We start from the raw sequence: 17658 nt of genomic DNA on the forward strand, positions 1-17658 counted from the left end.
GATATATGTGGGGCATGAAGAAGCCAGATTTCTGGAAATACAATGTAATTTCAAGAGTGTAGGCTTATGTCCCTCAAATAGTTGGTAGGGAAAGATACAGTTGTTTCAACTTGCTTTTTCTACCCTCCCCAAGCCAATTTGTTGCTCCCATTTCCTGCTTTTTCAGGACTACTCTCTAGCTCCCAAAATTCCACAGAATTCCCTGTGCAAAACAGACATGCATCTTGGTTGCTGGCTGCCCTAATCCTCTTCACCTGATGCAGTCTGTAGACCTGTCCTGAGGCATGAGTATTCCTTAGCTTATGGTTAGAAAGATACCAGAAGATGTTGAATTTGTTGGTTTGCTTAGTCTGTGGGAGGCTGGGGAGTGTATAATATATAACAGGTAGGCATATAAAAATCGGAGGTTTGTTTGTAAAATAGATAAGCATCTGAACTGCCAAAGTTGAGTCTAATTTTAAAGCTCCTGATGCATTATGCAACTCCCCTCTTTTTGAGGAAACTGCAGGGTTACAATGGAAACCACTTGATTTCCAATGTATGTAATTTCCTCCTTTTGAGGAACAGGAGGGCAAAATGTCCTCTTCAAAGCCTGATTTATTTTCTGAATCAGTTGTCACATTCATCTTCTGCTCAGTGTTTGAATGTACTTCTGCTGGATGTGGGTACATGATTTTTTGCCTCTTGATCTTAATTTTGGTCTTCCTAGTTTTACTCACATTCCAGCAGGGGATGATTTTCAACTTCCTTCTGTAGGAGATTCAGGATGTTCTTCTCAGACTGAAAGGAAAGCAGGGGTGACAGCCAGTGAAGGGGAAAGCACATGTCCAGTGCTTAAACTGTGTGCTCAGCTTCTTCACCCCCAGTCCACAAAGCATGGCAAGGTCTTGGTGCTTGAAGTCTTGGGGTCCTGAAATGGGGGTTTGGGGTTCTTCCTTGTGCACCCATAATGTTAAGCTGCCTCTACAACTTGGAATCAAGCTTTAGATTTAAACTGGGGTTTGGGGTTTTTTAGAGCATGTGCATTTATCAATTTTTCCTATTTTAGCTAACTCAGTGTCTTTAGAATCAATGTATGAATCCATGTGAAGATAAGACACATGTCTGAGATTAAGACATGATGTAGAATTACACCAGTAATACAGTAACCCACAAGCAGCAGGAGTTAGGGAAAAGTTCAGAGTGGGACAATGAATCAAGAATGAGGAGGCTTGGGTCAGTTCTCTGCTCTTTTCCAGCAACTTGCTCTGTGACCTTTGGGCAAACTACTTCACCTTTCCATTCCTCTGTCTCCCTTATATTTGTTCTGTTCCTTCTTATTTAGACACTCAAAGTGTGAGCGCAAAAACACATGCCTCCCATGAGCAGTTTTGGTGTAAGCATTGATATACAGTTTTAAAACAAGGAGGCAAACTTCTGGCTGGAGGCCTCCTGTAGGTACCTGGCAGCATGGTCTGCTGCAATCTGTGGTCAGTGGGTGGCTTCACTGGGTGAGGACATCAACTCAAGCATGAACAGCATTTGTCAAACACGTGCAGAAGACTGTGTTTGCACACAGACATGTCCTAAGGTACATGTTAATTTGTGTGGCCTTTGTGGACTGCTGTGTTTTCTGGTCTGCCTTGCTCCTGAGGAAGAGCTGGTGTGATGGGTCCCCCCTCTTGCTTCCTACTCTGACTGCACAGGGATCATGCCTGCCTGCTGGTCTTGTGTATGAGCAATTCTGGGCAAATTGTAGATGGACTTCTTCTTTCACTCATGTAATAAAATAGCAAACCATGCTCCTTCCCAAATTCCACTTGATTTTCCTTTTTAGGTTTTTGTTGATAATAGGTTCTAATTTCTCCCGTTTCATCTTCTCGAGAAAGGAAATGAGATGATCGAGTGGAAATTAGTGGCCACAATGTCTCTGAAAATATTTGAGTGTTGAGTAGAAAGTGAGACAAAAAGGTGTATCTTGCACTAGTACAAGCCACAGTAAATCATTAGTTCCAAAAGATTGGAAGACACAAAGATGCTTTTAGAAACTAAGTCAGTGGTGTGTTACTGGGCATATCTGTGGGGGGTTTATCAACATGTCTCTGCTCCAGGATACAATTTGAGGAGCCTCTTGAAATACAGATGTATTTAGTAGCATGGAGGGGAATTCACTCCAAAACCATGGCTTGAAAGTAAAGGATTATTAACTAAAAGCCTCTGGCAGACCCCTGGAGCATTGTTCGGTCTCTTGCCTCTTCCAGCTGATGTGAAGAACTTCATCCCTTTCTGCACGTGGGTGCAGAGATAGCATGTTGCTGGTGGAAGCTGCTGTTCCCTGCAGCCCCAGCAGCACCCAGGGCTGGTTTTGGTGAGATTTGCCCAGGGATAGGACAAATACAAGACTTATGGGAGAAATGGGTGTACAGCATTACTGCCCATATCCTGAACTGCATTTTGACACTTGTTCTCTCCCCAGCTATGGTGCTGTGGTTTTCCTTGTCTGGGGCTACAGTTCATAATGCGCTGTGCAGAAGAGACAGGGGAGGGGAGGGTGCGGGTCACAGAATCATTAGGGTTGGAAGGGACGTCTGGACATCATCCAGGCCAAACCTCTGCCACGGCAGGGGCACCCAGGGCAGGTCACACAGGAACACATCCAGGTGGGTTCTGAATACCTTCAGAAAGGGAGACTCCATCCCCCCCCCTGCGCAGCCTGTTCAGTGCTCTGCTACCCCTAAGGTAAAGCTCTTCCTCATGTTCAGGTGGCACTCCGTGCGGTATAGTTTATGGCTGTTGCTCCTCATTCTGTCACTGGGCACCACTGCAAAGAAACTGGCACCATCCTCCCGACACCCACCTTTGAGACTGATCTGCGTTAATGAGATCCCCTCTCAGTCTTCTCTAGACTAAACATGCTCAGCTCCTGCAGTCTCTCCTCAAAAGAGAATGCTTCAGCCCCTCATCACCCTTATGGTCTCTGCTGGACCCTCTCCAGTCCCTCCTTGTCTTTCTCGCACTGAGGAGCCCAGACCTGGACACAGAGAAGAGGGTGGAGAAGGGTGTGTGGGGAAACAGGCATAGAGCAAAGCGGGTTAACTGCACTGTGGCCACCCGCCTACTGCGGTGTCGGAGCGCGGCCGGCTCAGGGGAGCGGTGTGTGGCCATGGGGGCAGGCGGTGGGGTCGGGGCCTCGGTCACCGCTGTTCGGTGCCGGGCAGGAGGCCGGGGCCGGCCGTGAGGCGGCGCGCTGAGGGGCGGGCCGGGCCGGGCGGCGCTGCCGGGCGCCCGCCGCGGAGTGTGGGTGGCTCCGGGCGGCCGGTACCTCAGCGACAGGCGGCGGGGTGGGAGGAGGCTGGCGGGGCGGAGGAGGAGGGAGCGCGGCGGCGTTGCGGGCGTAGCAGCCGGTGCTGGACTATGGTGCGGCTCGGTGGGGGCTGACACGCCGGCACCTCGTCCTCTCTCCCTCCTTCCCCTCTTCCTCCTTCCCTGCCGGCTGACAGACGGCGAGCCCTGAGCCGCACGTGTGGGATGTGAGACCTGCCTCGCCGCGGGAGCATGAGCTGTGCCCAGGCCGGCATTGTCCAGGTACGAGGGGCTGCTGCCGCCCGGCCCCGGGGGACGGTGGTGGGGACCTCGGTGTGTGGTGGTGGCGGCGGTGGGGAGGGGTTGACGTTGCCTCCCAGCGGAGAAGTGCGAGGCGGGATGGGTCTGTCAGCGGCCTCGCCGCCGGGAAAGGCCCTTCCCGGGGCGGGCAGCGAGATGCGGTGGCCGGTCGCGGTGTGCGCTGTCATCCGTGCCCGCCTTTGTGCCTCGGAGCCGGCCGGTCCGTGTGGGCATGGGACCCCCTGCGTGTCCGGGAGCGCTGCTGAGGGGGCCGGGGACAGTAGGGGAGGGGGAGCTCCCCAGGAGCATATGGGCCCTGGTGAGTTACGGGCTTAGCTGTCGGCCTGAATTCACTAGCGAGCAGATAGTGTAGAATTATGATGAGCGACGTGCCGGCGGGGATTGACATCATTTGGGGATGTGGATGCGCGCAGGCAGTGGTGAGGAAGAGTCCCGCGCTGGGTTTTCGGTGGTTGCATCTCTTCCCTGTAAAAGAAGAACCCCCCAGATTTGGTTCTTGGCTCCTTGACAATGCAGCAGAATTTAAAGCACAGGCTGCCGTTCCCCCCCCTCCAACCCCCCGCTCTGTTGCTGTAAGCCAATCTTGTGACTTCACATTTTGGTTATTACCTGGTGTTATTATGTAACTGCGTATTTTTTATGTTAGCAATTATATAAAATAACTTATTATAAGTACGCTAAGAATACTGCCCCAGCCTGTAGCATTGTCAAATGCTGCTTTTCTCATTTCGCAGCCTGCGTGGATAATGGGTTTGTACCAACACAGGCGCATGCAATTCATTTTGTCGTCTCTTGCGCTGTTCCCCGTGTGTTCCTCTGTAGTTGCAGAAGGAATTACTTGGCCTGGGTTTAGGGTTTTTTTTGCATCCTGCTGTTCTGTTGGGAGCTGCAGTAGTGCCCTTTTATTTTTTTCCCTGTTATGCTGCACTCAGCAGAAGTGCGTAGTGAAGCTGTACAACAGTCACTCAGCCTGCGCTCCTGTCCCCGTCTGTACCAGCACCACCGGCTCCTTCCGGGGGGCACCTAGCCCTGTCTGAACACAGCAGCGGTGAGGGGCAGGGTGCTGCTGTGGTGCCACGTAGCAGGTGGTCAGCTGTGCTGCTCTGATTAGTACTTGTAACAGGACTGCGGTTATTACAGTAATTCATTTTAGCCTGGGGATTCATTTTGAAAATTTGGATTTTCCACTAAGAAGGGATTATCGTTTCTGTGTGTAGTATGTGTGTTTGATGGGGGAGTGGAGTACGGTGTGTATCCTGGCTGCTCTCTCTGCTTCTGTCTGTCTCTGAAGCACACATCCATTTGGACAACACAGGTGCAATGTTGATTTTCATGCTGGAGCCAGAAGTAGATGTAAAAACCAGCACACGCTTAGTCAACACACAACACTCATCCTGTCAATGCAGTCTCGGTTAGTATGGGTGGGGGGAAGAGTATCTGTCCTTAAGGAGGGAGTGGTGGCTCTATTTACTGATTTGTTTCAGGAGGCTGAGCAGGCAGTGAGTTCAGAACAAAGAGTGGTTGGTCAGATGGCCAGTGCTCGTGAGGAGAGAGCAGCCTGTGGGTCGGTAGTGGATGGCACATCGCATCACTTGTGTGATATGTATGCTAATGTGTTGCTGACTTAATGTGACCTGAGCTTTGGACTCCTAACCCTTTTAGTATCAACTAGCTCTTTCTTATCAGTTTACTCGTTAGAAACCAGAGCAGGCCAGAGCATGAACTGATGCATTCAGTGACTTTATCAGGAATTATCAATATCTGAATGTGGCTGTGATTTATTTGAAAGCAAACTGTGTACATGTACTCAGAACATCTCAAAGAATTGATTCAAAATCCATGTGCTTAGCATTTTAAATGCATTCTAATAAACAATGCAGTATTTATTGTTTTCCAATGAGTAACTGGCTAAGACTTGTTACTAAAGTGCATCTTTCTGTGGCTTTGTGTTTCACATATGTGGCACATGATCTAGTATTCTTTTCTATTGTGAGAGAATCACTGTGGAAAACTTTGTGCATTGCATATGCTGTGTCTGACACGAAGTAATGTTCTTTCAAAGTACTGCTGAATGCTTCTCCCAGCCTCATTTTGAGTGGTGGTCTTACAAACAATGCAATTGCTTGGATAAACAGCAGGAGTGGAATTTAGCTTAGCTGCTTTCTGAAGTACTGCAGAAGATATGGTTGTGGCACAGTGTGTGCATTTGCAGGGTTCAGGTTGTGAGAGTGATGGTGTTGAATAGTTGATGGTGAGCCAGGAGCTGTTCTAACAAAAAGCTTGGATTACCTAGCTGTTTAAAGCTGCTGGAGATCTGTTTTGTGGATCCCCATTCCCCCACCAGTTATGTGTGTTGCAGAGCTCAAACAGAAGGTCTTTTAGTCATGAAAAAAAAGCTATTACTCCAAAGTATCATAGTTCGTCATGATAGACTTTGCCAGAGAACGTAACTTGTCTTTACAATGACTTTCCTTTGGTTCTTCTGTGTGTCTCTAGTCCTAAGGCTTACTTGGTTTCCTCCAAACTTAGGGGTACCCAAAGGTCTGGCTTCAGTATGCTTAGGCTGTAGTGTTTGTGTGGGCCACTATAGACAGGGAGGAGAGCTTGAGCATTATACAAGTGCTCCGGCTCATTCTCCCTGCTGTTCTGTAGAAGGGATGCTTGCTAGCCTAAGCCAAAGCATGCCTTTGAATACTGCCCACAACAGTTTCACTGGGTATCCAAATGTATGTGTGGCTTCTATGAATGGATCATACCTTCTGCTGTCACAGCATTCCACCACATACAAAGTACAAACCATCATTGCACTGGGGGTCACCAGCACCTCAGATGCTCCCCGGCCTCGGGTGACACCTGCTCTACCAGGAATGTCACTGTAGCATTGGCTCTTTCCCTGGGATTGGCTTGCAGGAGCAGCTGAAGGATGGTCCTGCTCATACCACTTTGTGTATCTGCCTATCAGCATGGCAAGGAATTGTGACGCCCCTTTTTTCAGGATGTCTGTTGTTTGTTTACGCTCAGCGGCCTTCTTGGTTTTGGCAATAAGGAGATGAGTCAGTTTTGCTTCTGTTTAAGGCTTTTTTTTGCCCATTTCTCTTGTATCATTTCATGTGCTGTTGTGATTCTGCAGTGGCTGAGTGGCAAACACTGCAGGGGTTGGTTTAATTCCTTACAAATATATTTCTGTTGGTGTTAAATATTGTGAATATTCATTCTAATAAAGACTAACCGGGCTGGATCTTATATATTTGCCCTAAAACACAGCCATATTTTGGTTTCTACTGATCAATCTCAGGAGGGTGGGGGACATACAACATGGGGAAAAACAAAAGTACAGCCAGTAGCAAAGGGCAGGCTGAGATGCCACCTACTCTAGTTGATGTTTTCCAGCTGAGATTTGAGGCCAGCAAGATGCTTAGGATTAATTAAGAAGAAATGGCAAGGTTCTTTGATGTAGGGAGCCCAGGGTCATTTTTGTTACAGTTAATGAATGGTGGCAAGGCAGCTGTATAATGGACTCGTGAGTCAATCCTGGACTTTTTTGATCAGCTATGCCATGGCTAGGGTACCCCGTAGTCAGCTCTTAAGTAGGAGGCTTAGCTCCTCTAGGCAGGGCTCCTTAGGAGGTGCTGGGACTGTCCCTTGGCATGATGGTCTCCTCATCTCAGATGTTTGTGGGTTCGTCAGAATAAGGACCAGTAAGACTGGTCCAAGCTACAGACCAAATAGGCTGTTGTCATGGGCAGCAGACTGCTGGGGGCAAGAGACTGGCTGCACCTCACAGCCTGCGTTTGGTTTGGAGAGAAGGAGGAGTTGGGTTGAAGCAGGGCAGCAGCTGAGCCTGAAGCAGGGTTCCCCTGCTGCAGTACCTGTTGCAGCTCTGGTTGTTCATCCTCTCCCTCTGGTGGCATCAGCAGCAGAAGAAACCTCAGCCCCTCAGGACTATCTTTCCCCAGCTCTCTTCTTCATCATTGCACCCACCTTTTCCATGAGTTAGGAGCAGCCTAAACTTGATCCCAGCCCCTCATCCTTTTGTCCACAACACTGCCTACAATGCAGAAAAACCTTGAGATGTTTCGGAAACTGGGGTGCAGCAATATGGCAAGCTGTTCCTTTTAGACCTTAAAAAGGGGGAAACCCTGGTGCTGTTGTTTGTAATACTGAAGTAAACAATCAGCACCATGCACTGCTGTATTCCAAAGTTCCCTGAGGACGCGGCAGCACCGGCAGCGTTCCCTTGCTGCAGAGCAGAAGGTCTGTGGGAGAGCGCGTGTGCACAGCAGTCGGGAAGGCTGTTATTGAGACCTTCGCTGAGGTTTCATTTCATGCATGTAGCAAAACAGGCTCCCTCTTTCACACTCCCCAGATATTTTTGTGTTTCTCTACAGATGCTTTTAGAGCACCAACGTTTGTTTGGTTTGAAGCCTGAATTAAAATCCCCAACCAATGTCTAGAGTAAAAAGGAAGGAAAAAATTATAAGGCAAGAATTTGTCCCAGAATGAAAATCCATTTAAATTTGAGAGTTGTTAACCCATGCGATAGTGATGCGGTATAGAATGTCTCTTGGACTGAATCACTTGTGTTTAAAATGGAACATGCTCTAAAAATAAATGGGTAATTGCTTCAGTGTAGTCAATATGGAATTCAAAGATGACTGACAGAGTGATTTGTCATCCATCTCCATAGCTGGAGTCATCTGGGAAGTCTGTGATGTTAAAGGCATTTGTTTCTATTAGCACCCTTTAAAGCAGTTTTGTTAATGAGCTCTTGAACACCAGGATTAAAATCTGTCATGTGGTATAATTAATTTTTCCATACCATAGGAAAATGTGTGCCATGTGCACCTTCAATTATCAAATCAGGTTTCTCAGGTCCTGAGATGTGTTGTTCAGCAGGCTGATTGTTTCAGAGAAAGGAGGAGTGCTGCTGTTCTTCTGGTGCCAATGAAGTGCTTTCACACATATCCATTTGAAATTTAGGATGACATCCTGCAAGCTTGGAAAGATCTGACGTTGTGCTACCTATAGGATGCTTTTTGCAGAGGGGAAGTCTGATGAATACCCCTCCCAAACATGTGGAAGAGGTGGAGCAGGAACTTTTCCCAAGGGGAAGAGGAGAGCAAGAGAGGGGGGATGCTTGATGAGATGGTCAAACAAGTTGTTCACTGAACGCTGGTGAAATTCCTGAGTGCTGGTTGTATGGAGCAGATGGGTCAAGGAGCTGTTCTCTGGATCTTAAGTGTTGCTGTGACTCCTCTGCATCTTTGAAACAAATGATCCTGCCCAAGTCTGTCTCTCTGGCAGAACGTACATTGTATGTGGTACAGACTTTGCTAAGCTAGGTAAGAAGCAATGAAGCTGGGGATAATCCAGCTTTGTTTGTGAGCTAGATTCCTGTTGGAGGGCACTTCCTGAACCATTTGAACTGCAGTCCTCCTTCCAGATGGAAACAAACGTGTGCGTGAGACTACCTGCCTGGGCATCTGTGGGCATGCTTACAGGTGCTTGACAAACTAGTGGGCTGGATGGGATCATCTGATGTCCCAAGGTGGTCTTTGGGCAGCTGTGTGCTTTCCTTTGAAATGTGCTCTTTGTCAAGACTGATTGTATTGCTAAAGTAGGAGATGCTCTCTTGTGCCTACACTTTAATGCAGCCAGCCTCAGGAAAACTTAAACTTCATATTCACATTCTAATGCAGAACATCCATCAGGTGTTGGGTTATTTGTCTTCAGAGATACATAAAAAAGAGCAGCTATGGGAGAGGCCTTAGGATTTTTGATATGAAAATATACATACTTTTTGTTTGACGTGGTACTTTTGTGTGCAACTGCGTGGTTGCCTGGAGAAACACAACAGCAGATTTACTCTCTTGAAGCAGCATCTTGATTTAAATAGCAAGGTTTAGTTGCTACATGCTTAACAGGAAAAGAGGAGGAAAGTGGTTGAAATGTTTAATCTTGAAGTCAGAACACATGTTTCCAAGATGATGCTGTTCAAGATTTGTGAAAGGCCCATTAGGTTGCCTGCTGTCTTGTTTGCAGGCCTGTGGAAGCTGCATAGAGATTAGAAGAGAAGTATTTTCACAAACTTTTAAATTGCTTAATTTGACTGCATCATGCTCTCAAATGGTAGTCAACGTAAGGTCAATACCATGATTCAGAAGTACTCCATAAGTACCCTGAGTCATAGTAGAGACCCGCTGCTGAGGTAAAGTATTATTAAGGCAAATCCTTTGGTCTAAAAATGAAGTGCTCCTCCTAAAGTTGTTGGGAACTTTGCCTGATGAAGGACAGTGCATGTGGCCTTCTGTCACCTTTTCTGTGGTATATTTTGTTACAGAGCAGTGTTATAGGGAAGCTGCTGTTTGCTATGCCAGCGGGAAGCACTGACATTTCTTTCTCATTACCCTAGCAGCAGGCTAAAGCAGAATCAGCCATAGGAGTTACTACCCACACCAGGTATTAAGGACTAATGAGCTGAACTATATTTTCTCTACTTCTTGGGCTAGAAAATCAGGGATTCCAATATTGATGTACCTGGTCTCCTGTGGTGGAACTTCTTTCTGAGACCCATCACTATGGTGGCTTGGGAGAGTTAGGCTACCTAATTTACCTTCTTTTTCCACTTAATGTTCCTTAAGGATTTTGCTTTGGGAAAGGAAATTGCATGATTTTTTTATGAGGAAAGCTCCCATTAAAGAGTAAAATTTCCAGCCTGGCCAAAGCCAGAATTTCTTATGTTGGCCAAGAAACTGCATACTGCTGTAGAACCATTACCTGCTCTTGAAATCTGACTATGTATTACTGTTTCATGCTCCTCAGAACTGTCACTGTTTGCAGGCTTTCAAAGGCTCTCCCCCTCTCTGCATGTGAGTCTGTGTTCTCTTTGGTAGTCTCCTCTCCCCCCTCAACCTTGCCACTCCAAGAACAGGGTTATTGCAAAGTACTGTTGTTCTTTCCAGTGCACTTTGCTGCACAGATAGCTGTTCCTAGGCCATGTGGTATTATGTCTCAGGGAATTAAAACATGGATTAATAACTCGGGACTAATTCTCTGTACCCAATTGCATGTTGTAGGCTAAAACCTTAGTGCCTGTATTTGAGCAATTATATTAGGGCAATTCTAATTAAAAATGTGTATCACCTAATTTTAAGCATATGAATTCTTAAATATGTGTCTTTTGCACTCAACTGTGCATAAAGCAGGAGTAGGTGTGAAGAGGGTACTTGCTTACCCTAAAGCATTTAGGGTGATTTACAGACCTAGTGTTAGATTTTATTGTTGCTGGGGAGGGAGTGGGAGCAGAATAACAAGCAATCATCGTGCAGGTGCTGCTGAGGTTTGGCTAGAAGAGGATCCTATGAGAAGGGTAGAAGCAGGCAGCATCCTCTAGGAACCAGATCTAAGCATCAGCTTCTTGATTTCCTTGATAAAACCACATGGTATAACTTACTCTAGGAGGCAGCCATAATGTCTTATCCAGCTTGGATAAGCCAGGGAAATTTCTGCAGAGCTTCTAGAAAGGGGCAGACAACCCTTGTGCCCTCTCTCCTTTCCTTGTGTGTCTGCCTGGACCTCCCTGCAAAGGTGGCTTTTTGAAGTTTGGAAAGGGGTTAGTGGCCCAGGCCGTGCTTCCTACAGGGGTGTCTCAACCCTGCACCCTCCCCATCTTTAAAAACAAAACCCCAAAATGTCTCAGGCTCTAGTTGGAGTGGAGTAAGAAACGATCACCCATAAGATTGTACAGGTGGGAGTTGCTTGATTACAGAAGAAGGATGGACGTTGTCTGGTGAGCCTGAGGTGGTTTCTTCACCCCTCTGCTGGGAGTGAGAATAGAAGTGTTTCTGGCGGAACTTCTGTAAAACACCTTGATTGCATAGTTCATATCAGAATGATTTCCTCATGGTTATCAAAGGTCTATTTTGTGCACGTGCGTATGAATTGCTTGTTGATAAAATACAATTCTTAGATTTGGACTCCAAGTTAAATATATGCCTCTTTTGACCTATTTTTCTCAACCTAATTCTGCCAGCTCTGTGTGTGCATGTGTGATGCTACTTGCTTAGGGAGTCCCACTGACTTCAGAAAGACAGCACACCTTAGGAAAGCTGGTAGGTAAGTGGTGGTAGCAGGCTCAGGGATGCCATGGGGTGTGCTGTCAGGCCAGCTCAGCAAGGGGAACATGTGGGAATAGGGTTTTTGAGAAGTCAACTGATTTAATACTGTCATTTAGTAGCTCTGGAAGGGTTATGGTGGATAATGTGTTTGGCTGACTTGTGACCTCCTCGTAACAGCTCTGAGAGATGGGCAGGAGATCAATCTACTTGATGGCATTCTAATAACTCACTGGAAAACCCAGTTCATCTCCTTTTAGCTACCTGGACCAAAATGGATATAAATGCAGTATTGCTAATCCACATAATCCCTGTGGGACCATGGGAGGGGACACCCACATGCTGAAATGAAAAGTGATAAGAGGGCCTTAAGCAAATTAAGATCTAAGCTGCTAAGTCTACATGGCAGACTGTGAGCTTACTGGCTTATATCCAGGACACTATAGCCATGTTTTGTGCAGCAATGCACCAAAAAGAGAGGTGTAATAGATTAGCTTGAGTTGGCTGCATGTGACTGTTTCATGTGCAGGCAGCAGTAGGGTTCCTGCTCTGTGCTCCCCAGGGGGTTTACTTCCAGTGTAATGCAGGTACAAGTAGCTTGATGCTTCTTTGCCACCTCGGTGTGCTTGTGCCCTGGGTGAGGTGCAAAGCTGGTTCAACACTAATTGAAGGGAGGCAGGGCCTCAGAAACAGGTACTTCAAACCCAGTGTGTTGGGTAGGGCTTCTTGCTCAGGGAGGAGCTGCCTCTCCAGAAAGGGGTGTTAGCATTTATCTTGCACCTGATTTAGATCAGACCTAGATCTGTGACTTTCCAGGAATGTGCCTGAACATGCAGGGAGCTCCTCTAAGTGTGTGTGAGTATGGGGCATGATTTATACCCATCTGGCCAAAGTTGTTCTGTTCTACATAGATGATTTGAAGATTCATTGAGCTAGAGAGCAAACATGACCATAACTCTGATTTAATGGGTAGAGGGGGAGTTTCTGGGTTCCTTTGCTAAGAGCTGGTTCAGGTATTTTACGTGTAGAGTAAGTGGCTTGTCAAGCCTGGTGTTTATGGGATGCACAGGAGCAGAACTCTAAGTCCCTGAATATGCTGAAAGCAGGGCTCAGTAGCAGTGGGTACCATTTTTAACTTTAATGCCTAAATTCTGTGCAAGTCCCAATCCTTTCATCTGACCAAAACCATCTACATTGAGTCTTAGGCTTCTAGACTGTTTTCATTTTTGCCTCAGTGATGTGTCTGATGGGAATCTGCATGTTTGGCTTGGTTTATGCAGTAGTTTTCTGAGTTGAATCCTGGCAGCTAATAGTGAGTATGAAAGCTTTCAGATACAAATTCCTGTGTAATAGGATACCAATATAACTCAGACAGAGCTTTGGTAAGCAACAGATTATATGTGGTAACTGGTTCTTCAGACCTCAGAGGACCCAGGATCAGAGCTTAGGATGTTGCTGAGCTCACCTCTGTATGTAAGAGTGAGAAGACGTAGGTGAGAGATCACTGAACAATGCTTTCCAGCTGCACCGCTCAGCCAACCCCCGTGTCTTTCTATAACTGCTTCCCTTCATCCTGTATTTGTGATCTCTGATAGGTGATAGGGCAGGAGGGTGACTTTGCAGCCTGAGGTCTCGGCTGGACTTGATGCAGGTGAGGATCTCATTAGAGGAGCATAGTTAACATTGCAGTGCATGATAAATGAATCAAAAGGTAGCTCCTTGTAATGCTGTTTTGTGCTTAAGTCAGTAGGCAAATTCTGCATCTCCTGAAGGCAGCAGGTCTTCTGGCTAATAAGGAATCATTTTATGTAATTGCTTTGGAAGAAAAAAAGGTCCCATTTTAGGCCAGAGACAGTTGGTGTGGAGCAGACTTCCTTGTGGATGCCTGTACCTGACAGCGTTCAAGGCCAGGTTGGACGGGGCTTGAAGCAACATGGTCTAGTGGAAGCTTTGAGATCCCTCCAAACCCAAACCAGTCTATGATTGCTAGAAACCACTAACCAAATGCGATGTTCTTCCTCTTGCTATGCACACTTTGTGTCCCTGCAGTGCTGTCCTGCCAGGCTTGTCTTGGCAGACCTGCTTCAAGCATGGTTCAGGAGCTTGGAGCAGCTTTGGCAGCCCTGCTACACGCTGACTCACAGGGAAGAGCTGGAGACAGTTACCACCCAGATCTATGTGGCACTGGTGAATTATTTACTGAAAGCTAGAGACCCCTGCAGACCACATGGACTTATTCAGTTGTTGATTGAGATTGCTTGGTAGTATAGTTATGTTCATTTTTAAGTAGCTGGCTGCTTAAGTAAAGAGCTTGTTGCCATGTGAGCCACCCTGAGGCTACCAAGCCTCTTAAACAACAAAAAAAATGCCTGTATGTTTTTCCTTGCATATATTTTTGGGGAATACCTGTCATTTATGTGCAGACACTGGCTCATCCTCGTTTTGATGACTCCTTTCTGCAGGGTCTCTTGCTCCAAGAGACAGGTGACCTGTCAGGAGCAAATCCAATGCTTTACAAACATGCAGTGTAAGTATCTTCTCAATGTAGCTCTGGTGCATGCATGTGTGGGAGGAGGGGAGGCATACTAAGAAGTGGCGCTGCATGAAGATTTGCTGGTGGAATGGTTTTCTGTCAGAAAGTGCTGTTTTAAACAGAATCAAAACGTTCCTCATGAGAATGTGTTTTGTACTGCAGCTGGCAGCCGTTCAGAGGACCTGGAGCCCTGCAGCCTTGTTTAATGATCAGATCCAGTTGGGAGAGATCAGAGATGGAGGTGTGGCAAGGTGGTGCTTGTTGTTATGCTTCAGCTGTAAGGAAAACTTCAAAATGCATCCATTTCCCACAGTGCAGAAAATGAGACTTGACCTGCTCTGCTTCATGGAGCCGTTTCTTCAAAGCTGTCTGGTGTCTCCTGTTCACATCACCTTTATAGTGTTGTATCATGGTATTTACTTCGTGGAAGCTCAGGGTCAATTTCATTGCTACACCAAGTTCATTTAAGTCCCTGATCTTGCACTAGGGATGCATTTGGCCCATGAGATCTTAAAATAACAATGTGAAGATTGACTGTGTATTTGTGTGGGACAGACCACACAGGTTTTTCAGCTTACAGTTTTGTAACACTTGGAAAACAAAAGCATACCAGAGAGGGGGTGCCCCCAGATGTACACATTTGCTTTTGGGCTTGACAAGATCACCTTGAACATCCCCACTCCCTTTTTTAAGTCAATTTTTCCAGTTTAGATACTAATGTTATTTTAGCAAGGTTCTCTTTTATTTCTCCTTTGGACAGTGCTGGGAGCAATTTTTTTCCCCACTCATTATCTCTATTTTGCTCCACCTCACAAACACGTATCTTTTTTTATAGCCATTGGAAGGCTATAGCCATATTATAGCCATAATATGTCTCTTTTCTCAGTAGCAAGCCTGTAGGATGTTTGGGCTTCAAACCTAAGTGTGATGCAAACCGAGCATAGGTCCTTCTGGTTTTCGTGGTATTGAGACCACCTTATTCTTGGTTGCTGGGCTGTCTTAAGGGCACAGCAAAGGCAAAGTCTTTGCAGCAGATCATTCAGAAGTGATCTTTGTAGAGTCATAGAATAGTTTAGGTTGGAAAAGACCTTTAAGATCATTGAGTCCAACTGTTAACCAGCAATGCCATGACTACCACTAAATCATGTCACCCAATGCCACGTGTATGCATCTTTTAAATACCTCAAGGGATGGTGACTCCACCACTGCCCTGGGCAGCCAGTTCCAATGGTTGGCAACCCTTTTGGTGACAACATTTTTCCCAATATCCAGCCTAGACTCCGGGTGCAGCTTGAGACCATTTCCTCTTGTCCCATTCCTTGTTACTTGGGAGCAGAGCCCAGCCCCTCCTGGCTCCATCCTCTGTCAGGCAGTTGTAAGGAGCAATAAGGTCCCCCCTGAGCCTTCTCTTCTCCACACTAAACCCCCCAGGTGCCTCAGCCCTTCCCCATCTCTCTTGTGCTCCAGGCCCTGCACCGGCTCCATTGCCCTCCTCTGGCCCTGCTCCAGCACCTCAATGTCTCTCTTGCAGTGAAGGGCCCAGAACTGAACACAGGATTCAAGGTGCAGCCTCACCAGTGCCCAGTATGGGGGGACAAGCACTGCCCTGGCCCTGCTGCCACAATACTGCTGACACAGGCCAGGATACTATTGGCCTTTTTGGCTCATCGAAGACAGAAGTCTCCCCTTTTGGCTTCACTTCTCTTGTGGCAATCAAACCAGACAGTGGTGCAATGAGCAGAAAAATGGTGGCTTGAATTAAAATCTTACCATTTCAACATTTTTTTCTCCAATTTTGTGGCAATTTGTTCCTATAAAAGATGTTTCTTCACCCATTGCTTCGTGTGTTGCTCTTGTGTGTTGAAGATCACCCTCCAGCTGCTTAGTCTGTTGCACCATGAATGTGTAAATGCATTTTTCTTAGTGTGAATGCTCAACACATTTGTTGGGCAACTGTGAGCAGTTCCTTGTTCAGAGCACGCTGCACAACAATAACATAGGAGCTTTGTCATCTCCTAAGATGAAGAAAGAGAAGGTTAATGGATTTACTTTTCTTATTATTATCCTGAGACTATTTTTTGTTCTGCTTAGTTCACCAATTTCATGTGCTTGTTTGCTTGCAGTCGCCTGACATCCTGGGTATATGGATACCTTCCAGTCTTCATAGAATCACAGAATGATTTGGGTTGGAAGAGATCTTAAAGCTCATCCAATCTCAACCCCCTGCCACGGGCAGGGACACCTTCCACTAGAGCAGGTTGCTCCAAGCCCCATCCAACCTGGCCTTGAACACTGCCAGGAATGGGGCAGCCACAGCTTCTCTGGGCAACCTGTGCCAGTGCCTCAGCACCCTCCAGAGCAGAGCTGCTCCAGCCCTCGCAGCATCACCCTCCATCACTCCAACACCTCCACATCCCTCTTGTGCTGTTGCCACCAGAGCTGGACACAGGACTACAGGGGGGATCTTCCCCTGGCCCTGCACTTCTTCTGCTGGGTGCAGGATGGAACGTGTGTGTGCTGTATCGCTGGTTCCCTGGATTCAGGTATCCACTTAGGTGGAGACAGAAGTAGTTGTGGAGTACTCCGTTATCTGAGCAAAACTTGGAGATGTCAGACTTTGCCCTGGATGAAACAAAAGAGGAGCAGCAGAAACTTCTATTACTGTGCTCAGTGTTTTATAGGCTGAGTGTAGATAGGCAGGTATATTTGAAAAACAATTATGTTTTGAAAAGTTCTTTTCCTTTAAGGTGTCCTGTGAATGACAGCAATGAAAATGGCAATCTTCCAGAGATCCTTGTCATGCTCTGCCAGGAATGCTTAGCCCTTTTCAATTTAGGAACCCTAAAGCTTCATACCTTAAATGCTCTTCTAGCAGGGATGTGAACCCCCTTGTAGAAATGTCATATCTGCCATTTCATTTTCTCTGTAACCTGTGTTCTTCAGGCCTCACAGTTTCATTTTTTTTCCCTTATAGTTCAAGGGAATGCTCTGTATTTCAGTCTGTTCCTGTTGCCCCTGGTCCTGTCACTGGACACCATTGAGCCTCACTCAGTCTTGCCACACTCCATCCCACCAGGTCTGAATGCACATTAATACACTCCTTGAGCTTTATCTTCCCCAGTGCATCCTTCTCTTCTCCTAGACACTCTTTCTTGCACATGAGTCATTTCTTTGGGTGAGGACATGCATTGGTGTAGATACATGCAGAGCTGCATCAGGAAAATGACCTGGGTTAGAAATAACCTGTTGTTTTACCCCATGTGGTTTTAACCCAGATGAGGTCTACAAGACTGTTCCATGAAGGCTTGTGGCAATGCAAGCAAGCACTCGGCAGAGGCTGGGAACGAGCCTTGGGAGGAAAGCAAGGTGTTTCTCCTTGTAGAAGCATCGCTCCATGCTGGCTTATAG

General features: G+C 46.7%; 1 protein-coding gene across 1 annotated transcript in view; it reads left to right on the forward strand.

The window, feature by feature from the left end:
* The first annotated feature begins 3381 nt into the window (after positions 1–3381).
* The window catches only part of HECW1 (HECT, C2 and WW domain containing E3 ubiquitin protein ligase 1), a 248112-nt gene continuing 233835 nt past the window's right edge, over positions 3382–17658 (forward strand). The window contains exon 1 of the mRNA XM_034062430.1: positions 3382–3564. Within this exon, the coding sequence (XP_033918321.1) occupies positions 3535–3564 (30 nt within the window). The 5' untranslated portion in view covers positions 3382–3534. The remainder of the gene's footprint in view (positions 3565–17658) is intronic.

Source organism: Melopsittacus undulatus, chromosome 1 (genome assembly GCF_012275295.1).
Source record: "Melopsittacus undulatus isolate bMelUnd1 chromosome 1, bMelUnd1.mat.Z, whole genome shotgun sequence".
NCBI lineage: Eukaryota > Metazoa > Chordata > Aves > Psittaciformes > Psittaculidae > Melopsittacus > Melopsittacus undulatus.